This window comes from Talpa occidentalis, unplaced genomic scaffold, assembly GCF_014898055.3.
Source record: "Talpa occidentalis isolate TD23 unplaced genomic scaffold, MPIMG_talOcc4v2.1 talOcc4.16, whole genome shotgun sequence".
In the NCBI taxonomy this organism is placed as follows: Eukaryota; Metazoa; Chordata; class Mammalia; order Eulipotyphla; family Talpidae; genus Talpa; species Talpa occidentalis.
Window position 1 is genome coordinate 61,628,505 of NW_023601653.1, and position 15,614 is coordinate 61,644,118.

General features: G+C 46.9%; 1 protein-coding gene across 1 annotated transcript in view; it reads right to left on the reverse strand.

Moving 5' to 3' along the window:
• Window positions 1–578: 578 nt before the first annotated feature.
• FAM234B (family with sequence similarity 234 member B) overlaps window positions 579–15,614 on the reverse strand; it is a 35,287-nt gene continuing 20,251 nt past the window's right edge. Inside the window, exons 6-13 of the mRNA XM_037514312.2 lie at window positions 14,281–14,428; window positions 13,808–13,949; window positions 11,563–11,706; window positions 11,312–11,393; window positions 7,918–8,073; window positions 5,191–5,314; window positions 3,526–3,746; window positions 579–3,008 (exon numbers count right to left, since the gene is read on the reverse strand). Coding sequence (XP_037370209.1) covers window positions 3,003–3,008; window positions 3,526–3,746; window positions 5,191–5,314; window positions 7,918–8,073; window positions 11,312–11,393; window positions 11,563–11,706; window positions 13,808–13,949; window positions 14,281–14,428 — 1,023 coding nt within the window. The 3' untranslated portion in view covers window positions 579–3,002. The remainder of the gene's footprint in view (window positions 3,009–3,525; window positions 3,747–5,190; window positions 5,315–7,917; window positions 8,074–11,311; window positions 11,394–11,562; window positions 11,707–13,807; window positions 13,950–14,280; window positions 14,429–15,614) is intronic.

A 15,614-nucleotide genomic window follows, 5' to 3' on the forward strand; every position in this document is an offset into this window, starting at 1 on the left:
CGCCCCCTGAAACCTCAAGCATGTAAAACCCCCGGCTCTCCTTCAGCTGGCTGGTTCTAGGGAAGGTCTGGGCTAAACAGTGTGTTAAAAAGAGTAACACACAGTTCTTGCTGTGGAGGATACCTGCCAGGATACCTGTTTATTGATCTGGGCACCCATCTGGGATTTGGAGGAGGGGAGGTGGACAAATCAGCAATGATGACTTGGCTCCATTTTTCCCTGGCACACTGGAATCCTCCCGGAAGTCACTACTGGGAGCTCTGGTATTAGGCAGATGTGTCACAGTGTCCTGCATCCCCTGGGGGACCCAAGGGATCCTAGATGTAGTCCTGTCTGGGATGAATAATCCTGTCTAGGATTACGTTTATCCTAGATGCCCTTAAACTAGCACATCTGAGAAGGCAGATGCAAGGAACGGGAGGGGAGGGGACAGGTTTGCTTCCTGAAACGGCCCTCAGAGGCTATTCAGATAGAACAGCGCTTCCCCAGAGGAGACCAAGCTGGAGAGTCCCACTTCCTCATCCCAAATTTTCCCAAAATACAAAATTTCTCTTTTCCATAAGGAAAAAACAAACCAGCCTGGATGGCTAAGGATGACAATGGCACACGCGTGTGTTCCTACATGTAGCATTTATTTGTTCTGTAACAATTCACATTTTAAATAGTGCTTCCTGACAATATACCAGCTGGCTCTCCTTTAATACGGGCAATAAAGATAGCAATTCACATTCAAGGGGGTTGATATCACCAGAACCACATCAGGAGGGCCAGCACATGGTACCTTCTAGGGAAAGGGGAGGGTGTGCAAGGAAAGGGAAGAGGAGAGACTGGGAGGAGAGAAAGAAAGACCCTGGCATTTGCAGAAGTCACTCCTCTAAGTAGTGGTTGTTGTAGTTTTACGGGCAACTTGTGCTGGGAGTGGGAAGAGAAAGGACCACTGCCTATCCTCACTGTCCACGAGGAGAAGGAAGTTTATTAGGGACAAATCTGACAAAAGGCCAGCAACTCGCTGGTGAGGTGAAGCTTCCTCGGTCTTTAGCCACTATTTGCACCCATTTCAAAAGAGACAAGGAACCCAGAGTTTGTATCGTGTTTAGCAAGGACAGATTCAAACGCCTCTTGTTAATGCGAAGTTAATTTGCCAAAACACCCTGAAGAATTTAGAAGCATCATTTTCTTCTAGGTTCCCCTTAAGTGTTTCTAGGGCTCCCTGGCATAATAGTCTTTACCCTCAGAACAATTCCCTGAGGTCAGGCTTTGAAGAACCGACTTTGCATTTGGTTCCAGCCTAGAGTGGCTGGCTTCCCTGGACATGCAGGAGAACCAGGATTAGGCCCAGATGGCTCAGCCAAGCTGCAGGACCACTACCCAAGTTTCAGGTATTCACCTAACTATAAATTAGTCCTTAGAATTCTCTACTAGACCAAACTACACCCTAGGTGCTTCTCCCCAGGTAGATTCCAGTCCTAGAAATGAATCTGGAATAATCCCCAAACTCTTGGGAGATCCTAATTGCCCCACCACCACCACACACATACACACACACACATACACACACAAGGCTACAATATGCTGGGCTCTCCTGAAGGGCTGAAACTGATTTTTCAGGGATTTAAGGTAAGGGGAGGTGGGTGCCCCCAAATCTGGCAAAGCCAATCTGCAAGGCCAGGCAACAAGCCTGCTGGAGCTCTTTTTATCAACTTCCTATTACAGCATGATGCCTACCAGTGGGCAATCAATATACGTTCCTTTAAATTTGGAATCCCTAACTCTGGAATCCTTAAATTTTCTAAAATCCCTTTATTAACACAAACTAAAAAGATACAGCCCCAAGTAAAGGGAGAACCCACTGTCCGCAGGGATGACCTAGGAAAATGGGGAAGAAAAGCAGCTCTCTAGCAGCTAATTTAGGGTTTTCTGCTATATAAACAAGACCTGGAAGTTCAGCAGAGAACTCAATAGAAGTAATTTTTGATAGAAAAAGGGAGATGTAAGCACTAGAGATCATTCTAAAGAACTTAACCAATTATAAAAGAGTATTTACAAAGAAATTTTTCCAAAATACAACACTTCAAAAGTTCTATAAGGAAGGAGATGTGCAGGGAAAATGGTTGCATACCAGGCTCAAGTAGCAAGAGGAAAAGTCCAGAAACAGCTTTGCTCTCATGCAAGCAAAGCAAAAATATCCCTGAATAAAAAAGAGCAGAGAGAGAGAGAATGAGAGAGAGGGAAGGAGGATACACCCGATAGGAACATCTGCTCAGAGCGCAGAGTAGGGACAAGGGCAGCTGCCTCTAGCATGCCTGACTCCCTGCCTCTAAGTGGAGAACATGAGCACTTCTGAAGTTACTGCAATAAAAAGGACCAACCGATAATCAACAGAAGAACCACCATAGAACATGGACTTTGCCAAAGGAGGATTGTTTTACCTCTACTTCTCTTCGGATAGGAATATGGTTATTCTTAGGTCACTAAATCAATACAGATGCAAAGTGTGAGGAGCCAGGATACCTAAGACAGGAGATGAAAATGCTGGGCTCCTCCATCTCCCACATTCTGTAAACCAGTCAGATGCACCTCAGAAGGGACAAGACAAGTCCCTGTCTGAGGACATATCTGGAAAACACCACAACACTGAAAAATACACGCATGTGGCATGATGCAGAACAAAATGCTCCCTAGGTGTGGGGCTTCACGGGGATTCCCCAGAAAGAGTTCATAAATTAGACACACCAAATTTAAACACTTATTCACATTTCCAAACTATCCACAGAGTGCCTACAGGGAGGTTAGTGCGGGGAGACCAGAAAGGGAGGTGAGATAGCCAAGCCAAATGGACTGCACTGTCATGAGTGGAGAACTCCCAGGCACCTTCCCAAGCGCCTCGCAACGATCCGCAGAGGTGGTGGACGAGGCTGCTGCAGGCTTCCTTCTCTCCAAAGAGACGGCAGAGAGACAACATTCTTCCATTCACTTCTTCTGAAACTGAAGAATCTATCAGACTAGATCTAGGGGGAAATGTGCTGCTATCAGTGACTTTAATTCTTTTCACGGTAGAGAAACATCTAGAGAAACCCAAAGGTCAGAATATTCCTTCTGGCTAGCCCCTCTATTCCTAAGTGTCCTTCTGGAAACACCCAAAGACTTTCCATGATAAGCTCCTGAACAGTATGGGGTGGTCATAGCACCCAAGCAAGGCAATTCTTTATGTAACAGCAGCCAACTTGCATGATATTAGCATCACTAGGCCCCACCCAGAAAATACAGCAGCATCTGCCCTCCTCAGTTGCTGTGACAATAAAAACCATGACCCCTCCCCCCATTTCCATATGTACCCAAGAAAGAAGGTATGTTCCCAGCTGAAAATAACTGAGGTTCAACTTCTCAGTGGTCATGAAGCCCCCCTAGCAAACACTGCTGATCCTAAGCACCCACAAACCCTCTTCCTAAAGAGCAAAGTCAGAGTTGGTGGGATGTGTCCTAAACCCTCAGCAGGAACCCATCGCTCATTCAGAAGGTCCTCACCTGGTAGGGAAAATCAACAAACTTTATCCTGGAGAGGAATCTCCGCAGCTCCCCACGGCCAATTTTGGGGGTGGCCTCCTTTAGCTGGACCACTTGGCCCTCCATCAGTGCCCACCGCAGACTAAGCTTGCTGACCACCAGGGGCGCTGGATGGCCTTCGGAGCCTGGCCCTGCTGTCCTGGTAACATAAAAGGCATCTTTCCAGAGGTCGTTAATTCCAACTGAGGAAGGATAAAAACAAGAGCAGTCAACAAGGACAGAAAACTTCCATTCACAGGAGAATGGGTTGGCTCAGCCACTACACTCATTCATTTACTCCATTAATTCCTGCAATAAGCCTACTGAGCCCCTCTCAAATGCCAGGCACTTAGCTGGGCAGTGGGTGCCGAGCAGTGACTGAGTAGTTGCCCACAGGCAGCCCATCCACCTGGGTCCCTGAAGCAATGTCTAAGGAAACCCCAAATCAAAAACAATGATGAGAATTCAGCAAAAAAGGTAGCACAGCAAACCAGAGAATCTGAACATGCTAGACTGTCAGGATATGGTGCACATAATCTATTTCCCTGGCTGGTGGTGCTCTAAGTCATCTTTAAAATAGGCATAACAGAAAAAGGTCTCAATTCTTAGTTGCCATTATTTGTGTTCACGGAACACAAATAATATTATTCCATTTTTTGTGTTCACGGAATATTCTATGCTAATACTGAAAAACAGCTCAATCAGCTAAAACCTCCCCACTCGGCTCCCACCTCAGATAAGTGTGCCTGCAGATTATAAATCAGCTCTTCTTCCCAATGTAACCCCAATAAACTAAGAGTCACGAGCTTTAACTTCCAGGTAAATGAGTTTGTAATCGGAGAGCAAGAGACTGTAGAAAGGAAATAAGGCCGCTTTGGTTGTCCCTCCCGCCAGCAGGAGCATCAGGCTCCCTCGGGCCAGCAGAGGCAGGCACCTCTGAGGAGACCATCAGATGATTCCAGACTAGTGGGCGGCAGTGGCTACGACTGTGGGGCCTGGTTTCCTGAATTACAGGTCTCTAATATGTGGTCCCAGCTTTGCTGCACCGTGTTATTTAGAGGCGTATGTGAAGTAGACGAATCCTTCCAAGATGTGCACAGTGGTTATGAGTGGTCAGATTATGGCTGAGTTTTTTTGTTCCCTTGGTTTTTCTCCTGGCTCCCACTTCCATGCAAGGGCCATGTTTACTTTTACAGTGAAAACAAAGTCTCCGCTGATCCTAAACTAACACTCTGAGAAACGTTATACCTCCATCATTTCCCTCAAAGTTAATTCCAAATCCTGAGCTCCCAGAGGATGCATTCCAGCATCTGGCACAGGGCCTGGCATGCAGCTGATGCTCAATAAACTGAGCAAGTGCCAGCAAAGATGCCAACACTTTAGGGCCCCCTAGGAACCCGGCAGCACTTTCCCTCAGCTTTCAGCATGTTCACAGGATAGGGATCCCAAGTATGGGAGCCTGCTGCTCCCCCCAGAAGGAGCACCCCTGCAATGGCCCCGGACACCAGAGACACCAGGGATGTGCACAGGAGTGGTCCAGCACACACATGCCTCTGTCATCTGAAAGACATCCCTCCCTTGGTTGGTCACTGGCCGCCTTGCACAGCCCACTGCCCCACCCATGCCTGCCCCAGCACTGGGACTCACCCTCCGAAGCTGTGACCGTGCCCGTAGCATTAGCCAGATCCAGAAGAATGGAGGGGAAAGCTGGATGCAGGAGGTAAAGATGGTAAAATCCGGGTGGCTCGGTTCCGAGGGTGCCCTCCTGACCCTGGGAAGCAAAAAGAGCAGAGGTGAGGCTATATCCCACACACAATAGTCCTCAGATGAGAAGCAGGGGAAGAAGTGCTGATCACCCCCTCCTCTCAGAGCTAACGCCTGAGCCCAGCTCCAAGGCTGTGTGCACCCCCATGTCAAAGAGCTCAAAAAACTACCGCCTTCAAACCACTATTGCTAGAAAATGCTCTCTACCTTTATCAAGGATTTTTAAGGACGAAAGGAGGAAAGTCTGGTGGCGAGCCCTCCCTGTGTGCTGCAAGGGGAGCACTGGACACAGGCCACCCCTGGATCAGGTGGCTTTGTGAAGACAGAACTGTATGTGTGACTGCAGTGATCAAAGGCATTTCCTCTCACTAGATATTAAAGCCAATAGCAAGTCTCAGGCTAACCATGACAAAAATCTTATTTCCTAAAATGCACAGAACACTGACCAAGCAGAAGCAAATCATTAACTGCAAAATAAAAATGCCTCGGCCTGAATGTCAGAGTCAACCCGTAGACACACCCTGGAGCTGGCTGCATGTGTGACATTGAGTGGGGGTGACACTCGTGGACACACACGTGGGCTGCCATGCTGTCCACAAGGACTGGAAATATCAGCCAGGGGTCAGGCAGTGACTCTCAAGTGGGCCCACCTGGGCCTCCCCCATGGAGGAAATGAACTCCTAAGGGATAGATATCACCCTTGCTTGCATTATCAGCACTGGAAGGTGCCCACTAAATGAAGAGAGATAGCCAGAAAGCTTGCCACTCACACCTACCACAAGTCACAAAGCCGAAGCAGGCTCTCTGCACACCACCTCAGGACCCAGAGCCAGGCCTATGGGCAGGATCTGTGCTGGAACACAGGCAAACTCCTTCCTCACTGCCAATGAATGGCACCCAAACTCCTCAGCATGGAAACCAAGTCTGACACCATCCAGCCAAATCCGGCCCCTTGCAGCCTCCTGCTAGAGTTACTGGCCCCAGACCTGTTGCTTCAGGAGGCCTGATTATTACCTAAATACGCTTCACTCTGCTCCGCTAGCCTTGGCCAGTCTAACTCCCCCCTCAGATGCCTAACTATCCTCTCCTGTCCATCTCCACACATTAAGACACCTCTCAATCTTATGTCCCTGGCTTGCACACCACCCCTTTTATGAAAAGCTCCTTCATCACCCCAGAAAACAGGGTATCTCCCTCGTCTTGTGCTGCCATTTAAACTTCATATTTGTACCTCCACTAGAGCATTTGTAACACACCTTTGCTTTGCAGTGATGTTCTTACATTTGACAGTCATGTGGTCTGGTGCAATCCCCTTATTTTATTAAATGAAAAAGCCAGGAAGTTAAATATTAGATCAACTGGCCAAGGCCAAATGTCAGGACATAGCAGAGTTGGGTCTTTGATTTAGATTTTAAGTAAATCTGATCCTCAAATTGAAGGACTACTGTCGCACGCCTACTTATGAATGAAGAGCATGAGACTTGGAAAAGCTAAGTGATTTTCCAAGAGCACATGGTGGATAAATTCAGGACTTTCCCTCCTTCAGGCTCCTCTGTCATCTGGGACCATCTGTCCCCTCCACAGGACTGGTTCTGCTTCCAGTTGATTCTTAAGTTGCTACAAAGAACACTAAGTGCCTACACATAGTAGGTGTTGTCAAGATGTGTTTAATAGCACTACGTCAGAGTGGGTCTTAGTAAAACTTAGTACAAACTTCCTCCTGGGAAGGCAGCATAAGTGGCATCAGCCTCAGCAACCCTAATCAAATGCTGTGGGGAGCATAAAGACTTGGTAACACCTGCCTCTGCATATCAGACCTCCTCTCCCATGAACACCCCGGGTTAAGGCTCAACCTCGGCCTGGTAAATGGCACTCCCTGTTCTGCCATGCCTGTCCCCACCCATTTCTGCAACTTCAGTTTATTCATCTTGAAGCTCAGCCTCGCACCTGCATGAAACGCTCCCAGCCCACCGCAGACCAGTCATAATTGTTTCTCTCCTCAACAGTGGCAGCACACATGAATCAGCTAAAAATATCGACCCGGGCCTCCCCGGTGGCGCAGCGGTTGAGCGCTGGGTTACGAAGCTGCCCGCAGCCTCTGCAACGCCGGTTCGATCCCCAGCTGCTCCCCGGCCACCGGAGGAGGGTCCCACATGGCGCGCAGACCTCTCCTGCCGCCTGCTGCTCCCCTCAGCAGTGTACTTCGGTCCTTCTGCCTGCTCTGCTCCCCGCTCTGGCTCTGGTGAATCCTCTCACCCTCCCGCGCTTCTGACTGTACCCAGTGCTTGTATAAATAAATAAATAAATAAATAAATAAATCTTTAAAAAAAAAAAAAAAAAATATCGACCCGACATCTGGAAAGGATGTTTATCCTTTAGTGTCCCAGGGCTGCTAGCCCATGACGAGGGGCTGCAGGCAGCTCCATGCTGCAGGCCTAAAGGTCGCAGCTGGAAGCAGAGCTCAGGACCAAGCATGGTTCCTGCATGGTACTCCCAGCTTGCTCTGTTTCTACCTACAACCTCCTGGCTGGCCACATAGCCCTCCAGACCCCAGTCTGCCTGTCGCATAGCTGCCATTTGACAGTGAAGAGACCCTCCTGGCTCACTCACAGAACTGGGAGACACGGCTGACAGCCCTTCAGCCCAGAAGAGGAAGACAGACTTCCGGTCGGAGGTGACTGCTGAGGTGGTAGGGGTTTCTTTCATGTGACATGGAACACTGTAACTCCAAGCAACAGAGCCTGAGTCCCCATCCACCACCATGATCTGCAAAAAAGAAGGCAGAGAGAATGAGAGAACAGCTCAGCTTCAGAAAGGCCACAGGCAGAAAACATACACGCACATACACAAATATTCATATAACATAGAGTAACAGATTAAGCTTTCTAGATCTGAACAAACTGGGCGCTCAAAGAACAACTCTAGAACAGGACACAATTTTCTGCAGCCTCTGTTACTGTTCATTGTTTTAAGAACTAGAGAATCCGAGTGGGAAGAGGACATGAGACATCATTTGGTCCATGTCTCATTAGACAGATGAGACTATGAAGGCTCAGAAACAGGAAGTAATGAGGTGGTTCCATGCTTATGACAGTCCTCAGAGCAATCACTATGAAGAGGGGCCCCAAAGCCAGCTGCCCAAAGCAGCACCTCACCCCTGCTCTTTCCTGCCTGCCACCATGGCAGTCACCTAAGATACTGATTCTGTGAATGCTAAGGCCCCTGCGCTATGCTGAGAGGAGAGCATGTGCATTTGACTGCTGATGTCTGCACCTGTATCTATAGCTCAGGCCTGCGGCCACCTTAGATATAAAAGAGCACAGCCCTCTATTCAATCCAGTTATCCCACTTGTGGGTATTTAGCAGAAATACACAAAGAGGTATCTGCACCCCCATGTTCACTGCAGCACTATTTACTACAGCCAAGAGTTGGAAACAGCCTTAGTGCCCGCTGGCTGACGAATGGGTAAAGAAGAGGTGGTCTACATGCATAAAGGAATATTATACAGCCTGCCGTTTACAATAATATGAATGAGTCTAGAGAGCATTCTGCCATAAAAATGTGAGATGAAGAAAGACCAGACACTGTGTGGTTTCATTCATATGTGGCCCATAAAGAAACAAAACCTTGGCACTGTGAGACTGACTAATGGTGACTGCAAGGGAAAGGAAAAGGGAAAAAGGGACAGTGGTATGGTGAAGCATAGAACTGGACTTTTAACAGTGAACTTAATTCTCAATAATGCACACCTGGAAATTATGTTATAATGCAAACACTGAATTTTTAAAAAGTAAAAATAAGAAAATGAAAGAGCACAAGCCAAAAAGGCAAAACTCACTCCTGAGTTGCATCTCTCAAAGGGTAATGAAGGAATTTGAGTGATAATCTCTGGTAGCCTTTATATTTCTTTTCATCCCAAACACCTCACACCTCATTTCTAGAGTTTCTCATTTGCCAAAATTCCCAAGAAACTCCCCCTGTATCCCTCCAGCCCCATGTCTACTTCTCTGTTCCCCAGCAGTGGAGGGGCTGCAGTGACAATCACAGCTCCCGCTCCCTCTCAGTCTCAGGTCCTGCCCTTGTCTGCCCACACTGAGACTGGCCTCACAAAAGGAGCAGGGCCACCTAAAGAGAGAAACAGGCTAGCAGGGCAAGGATCCCTGTGGTAATCCTGGGAAGCAGAGAAGTCCAGACACACGGCACCAAACATTTTATTCACACATATTCTTCACTAGACTGTCACAATATATCTATGAAGTGAGTCATTTCTGTTACCCCTGTTTTACAGAATGCAGAAACTGCTAGTAGGCAAATTTATGTAATTTGCTCAAAGTCACCAGTAATTAGGGGGCCCTGATTTAAACCCAGTTCTGAAACCCTAAGCATCTCAGCTCTTAATGAACCCACTATATACCCTTATTCCTTAACCCTCCTAAGAATGCCAATGATAATTCCAATCTTTATCTGAAATTCCTTTCAAGTACAATCTCAAGCACAATCAGATACTGCTTCTTTCGGAGAAGCAATGCTAGAAGGCTCTCCTTGAAGGGCCGTTTGTTATCGGCTGTGTCCTCTCCTTGTGACCAAAAACCCCTACTGCCTCCAATCCACGTTTCCTAGCATGCCTTCAGAGCCCTCCATCAGCTTTCCCTGGTAGGAAACCCCTCAGTCCACCCTCATCAATCCTCCGCTCTCGAATTTCTGCTCCTAATCCCTGATCAACATGAAGCCTCCCTTAATCGAACCTGGGGGAAAACCAGAGTGACTCCATCTTGTACAGACGCCACTTCAAGCCTAGAACAAGTAACTTCCCTACGCTAGGAAGACAGCTGACGTTCCACTGTTTCTTTCATGTACACTAACCTGTATTCATTAATCTTAGCAGAACAGACTTTCGTGGCATCCCCCCAGATATCTGGCATCACTAGTCTCACACAATGACCACACATACTCAGGCAGGGTATAGGAAGACCGCTGGCGGGGTGGGCGGTGTGGCTCCTGCCTCGACCCAGAAGACCTGATTGGAGCTGACAACTCCTGTATGTAAGTTGCCCTGAAACTTTAATTGTGACTACGGGTGTGCCTGCGTTGTTCTTCGGACTCAAATTACCTTCTCAATTTAGAGGCACTTACTCATTCCCACATAGCCCACTCCCTGCACTGGCCCTCACCCCATCCACTACAGAGGTCAGCCCGCCAGGTGCAGCAGTGTGCACGCAGGAGCCAGGTGACCAGGAGCCACACAAGCTGGCCTGACTTCACAGATGCTGTGTCTCCGCGGACGGCCCCTGTGCAGCCAGCACGGGACTTGCACACATCAGAGGCAAGGACCGAGAGCTGTGTTCACTCTCAGGGGACAGTGTGCCATAGATAAATACATATTTCATCATACAAACTAAGAACCTGAGTCAATTATTACAAAAGGAATTTAAAAAACTGCCTGTAATGTCAAGGGAATGAAAACTGCTCTCCAATCATTATATTCTTACAGTATGTGACCTCATGTAGAATTAGAAAGGCCTCTTCAGCAGCTTGGGAACCCTCTATACCCACCTAGCTCTGGGCTCTGGTCTTGCTGTCCTGCCTCTTCTGCATATAAATACAACTCCATCCACTCATTTTTCCCAGCTTCAAAAAGGCTTCCACAACAATCCAGCTACCCTAGATAACCCACCTTCTCTGAAATCTTAAGTTCCCAAGAATTACATTTATTTATACCCACCATTTCCCACCATGGGACTTCAGAGGCTCCGAATGCCTCACTGTGAGTTAGAAATCCAGAATGAACTCCTAGTTGGGAAGGACGTTAGCTAGAAAAGCCTCCAGTGCTATAGTCGTAGCACTGAATGGTGAGTTTACATTCTCCCCATTCTGCCAGGGTTGGAGTACTTTAAAGGAAGAAACTATATTTTAGATTCTTATTTTCTACAGCACCTGGCACAGGCTGGGTACAAAGCATCTATCCACTTTTTGTTCTGATAGATTTGAGCCCCCAAGTTTTACCTTTTTCATCCCAACTCCATCCTGGATCTGCAGAAGGAAGTCTAACGTCTGATCATCCGTGAAATACCCAGGAGTAGGCTGGCTGCGAGTGAGGCAAAGGAAGCAAGTGAGGTGAGAAAGAATAGGAGCATAAGGGGCTCCCCCGCCATTCTCGTGCACAGGCCCCAAGTATCAAGCGATTATTTGGGGCAATTTTTAGACATAGGGCAGGGGCTCAAAACAGCAATTGTGAGGAGGAGTACACTACAAACCTGTGCAGGCCTTGAAGACTCAATGTCCAACAAGGTGTGAGATTCTGCCCCCGGAGCAAGACCAGGCTTTGCGTGGTTGTAATCAGGAGGTTGCTGCAGTTGGAATCTGGCGCCTTCACCATCTGGAGTAGCTCAACACCGTCACTGATCAAAGGAGACCCCAGTGTTAGTCCCTAGTGTGGATGAGATTCCTCACCCATGTCTGTATATACTTGTTTTTCTTTTTCACTATTATGTACTTAATACTTAGAATTTAACAGGTACTCAAGAGCACTTAGTGAAGGAGTGACCTGGGTTTTGTTTAATTGTCCTTTTCCAGGGCTTTTGTGAGCTCTCCAAGCTAAATCCAGCATTCACATGTGCCTTCCCCCAGATTTCGTTTCCCACCCTGCATTCCGATCTTTTACTCTTAATTTTTTTATTAAGAATTATATCCAAATACTCTCTTCTTTTGGCCAATAGTATCATAAACTGTTCTTTCTTTTTAAAATTTGTTTTCCGGGCCTCCCCGGTGGTGGCGCAGCAGTTGAATGCTGGGTTGCGAAGCTGCCCGCAGCCTCTGCAGCACCGGTTTAATCCCTGGCTGCTCCCCGGCCACCGGAGGAGGGTCCCACATGGTGCACAGACCTCTCCTGCCGCCCGCTGCTCCCCTCAGCAGTGTACTGAGGTCCTTCTGCCTGTTCTGCTCCCCGCTCTGGCTCTGGTGAATTCTCTCACCCTCCCGCGCTTCTGACTGTACCCAGCGCTTATATAAATAAATAAATAAATAAATAAATAAATCTTTAAAAAATAAAATAAAATTTGTTTTCCTCACCACTATCCTTTGTACCTTTTCGGCCCTTTCTCTCGCTCCTCCACCTCCTTAGGCTCTGAAACCTCACCTCACTTACTAGCATCTGCTAGTGTTTATAAGTATTTTGCTTTGATGGCTCATCGCTATGTAAATGCCCAATATTTGTCTTTGTCATTCTGATTTGCTTTGCTCCACATCATTCCCTTGAACCCTTTCATTTTGCTATAAATGGCAACATTATGTCTTTCCTTATGGCTGAGTAACATGCCACTGTGTGGCCAGACCACATCTTATTGATCCAAGCCTTTATCTGTGGGTACTTGGGTTGTTTGCAGGTTCTATGTCCTAGCTATTGGAGAAAGTCCTGCAGTAGATACTGAAAAGCAAACAATTCTTTGAGTGAATGGTTTCATGTGCCTCAAAGTGGCCGCAGCAGTTCCCATCCATGTTGGTATGTAGTTTTGTATTCTTTCCCCACCGTCTCTTATCAACTGGGATACTCTGTCTTTCCAATTGAAAGTCTGGTTCTGGACCTTTAGAAACCAAGTGTCCCTAGAAAATGCATTGCAAGTTCAAAATGAACCCAGAGAAGTGCTACAGAGCAGAGCTCTCACAGAGGGCAGTCTGGGAAAGGTAACAGAGTTGAGGACAATGGGGTAATGGCAGGGAGGGCAGATGGGGATCTGCAGGGAGGCCTGAAGGAGTCATGCCTCTTGGCATCAACTCAAGCCATACACTTCATCGAATTATTGGGTTGTCAGAAAAGTCATGACATACTTTTTCTACAATTTTTGTTGCAAAAAATGCACCATGGCTTTTCTGACAACCCAATATCTTTCTAAAACGGGGACTATTCAATCTAATATCTGTTGAATTCACCGAAGTAACATGATATTGCCTAATAAAACGCTCAACTATGATTTGTACTTCTGGTAAAAAAGAATGAAGACAATGATGACTCAGCCTGGGGTTAAATGTGTAAAATGACACACTTTTAGTAAAGAAATAAACAAGTGGGGAAAAAAAAAAAAGCAAGGATGTTTGCCTTGTTTCTGCCAAAATGATGCTTCAAACTACCAGAAAGATACAGGAGAAAATACTAACAGATACTTCAGCTTGGCTTTATAAGCAGTTATTTTAAATAAATCTATCTCCCCAAAGAAAGGTTCTCCAGTCTCATCCTGTCCTGATCTCACTTGGAACCCTAAGTAAACACCCTTCCTTATAACCTATCTGTAAAATGATCACAGGTCTCAGTCATCAACACAGATAGCAACACATTATATTACCAAGAACAGAAAATTCTCACGCCCATTAACCAGACCACACAATGGGCTATGAAGGCTAGCACTGCTTTCCCCAAACCTCACCCACATATTCACCAGCCCACCCACACTCAGACACTCCAGGGCACCAGGATCTCAGTGTGACAAGGTCAGACACCTGCCCTACCTGTAAATGTCAATGAGCTCAGACAGGTTGATGGATCTCCGCTTCTCCCATTCTGGTTCTTCTAACTGCAGAGAAGGTGGTGAGCTGTCTCGATTTTGGGCCTGAACAAAAATGTCCCGCAGGGCGACAGCTTGAATATTTCCTAGCACCACAGGAAGAACCAACACTGAGAAGCTGGATTTAACAGAACTCTCCCAGGTGAAGATCTGAGCAAGAGACAGGGAACCTGATCAGAAGGGTCCGATTCCTTCTGACTGGGGCAACCCGGAGTGAGTGGGGAAATGAGTCAGTGGACTAAACAAGGAGTCATCTCTTTGGAGAAGGCAGCAAGGGAAAGCAGAGTTAATAACCTGCAATGGGTAGGGGGAGGGAGAGGCCCCTGCCATAGAAGGTGACAAAAGGCCTGGTGTCAGCAAGTCCTATCTAACTGTACACCAATGGGGACTGGGAGCAAAGCTTGCCTTGCTTCTTACCAAAGCCAAACAGGATGTAGACAGCCCCACTGGTGGTGATGTAAACCTGAGGGCCAATCAGATTTCCCACTCCCACGATGTTGTACTTCACAGGTCGGCCCACTGGACTCCCTGTCCGGCCAGACACCAGCAGAAAGCACAGATCTGGCTGAAGACATGAAGAAAGGTAGTTGAATCAATAGAAGTCCAATCATTTCCTAATCAAATAATTTCTCCCAACAGTCACTGTTCCTTACTAGATAGGGGTTCAGAAACACTGAACCTTCTCCCAAAGTTGGAATCACAAAGCCCAACCTGCTTCCCTGGAAATAAGGAAGTGAATCAACCTTCAAATGTCCTTGTCAGACACTAGCAAAGGGCACCTTCAGGGATACCTCAGGCAATTTCTCTGAATAGGAGTCACTGCTGAGCAGACTCCAGAAGTACAGATTTCTTGCTAGAGTTAAACAGAGGACAGCTGACCTCTGGGTCTACTTTCATCCCCAGAAATCAATGCAGGCAGCACTCTCTTATCATAGTATTAAAGGTCTGGTGTGACACTATCAACCTTACTTTCAAGCAGAGATCAGTAAACGTTGTCTGTGAAGATGGTAAATATTGTAGATTTTCCAAGCCACTCTGTGACTAGTGTGGAAGAAGCCATAAATAATACAAAAATGGATAGGCGTGATTGTGCCCAATAAAACTTTATTTATAAAAATAAACCATGGGTGAAATTTGGCCTGCAGGCCTTGTTTGCTTTAGAGCATTTTCTTTGTAGAGCCTGCCAGTTGGGAAATATGGGGACTGTACTGATAGATTTACATGGGTAAAGCTTTAGATAAAGTTTATTGTCATGAGTTCCTAAGGGACATATAAAGTGGTATGTTTTTCAGTGTAGCCAGAGAAAGATGTCAACCCAGAGTGAGGTTTATAGTGGGAAGTCACTGCACTCTATTGTCCCATTCCTAGTAATCATTTTTTTTTATTTATGCATACAAGAACTGGGGTACAGGCCAGAGGCATGGGGGGTGAGAGGATTCACTAGAGACATAGTGGGGAACAGAACAGGCAGACTGATTGAAATACACTGCTGAGGGGAGCAGCGGGCGAGGCAAGAGAGGTCTGCTATGCCATGTGGGTAGCTCCCTGGCCAGGGATGGAACTTGTGCTGCAGTGGCTGCAGATAGCTTCATAGGTTGCATCTTAACCCCTTGCACCACCAGGGAGGCCCCCTATTAATCATTCTTATCAAAGACATGAATGAGCAGAATTCAAGCTTATCACAAAGCTGAGAAGAGTAGTGAATATGTTGTATAATATACTCAAAACTGAGAACAGTCTTAGGCTAGAAG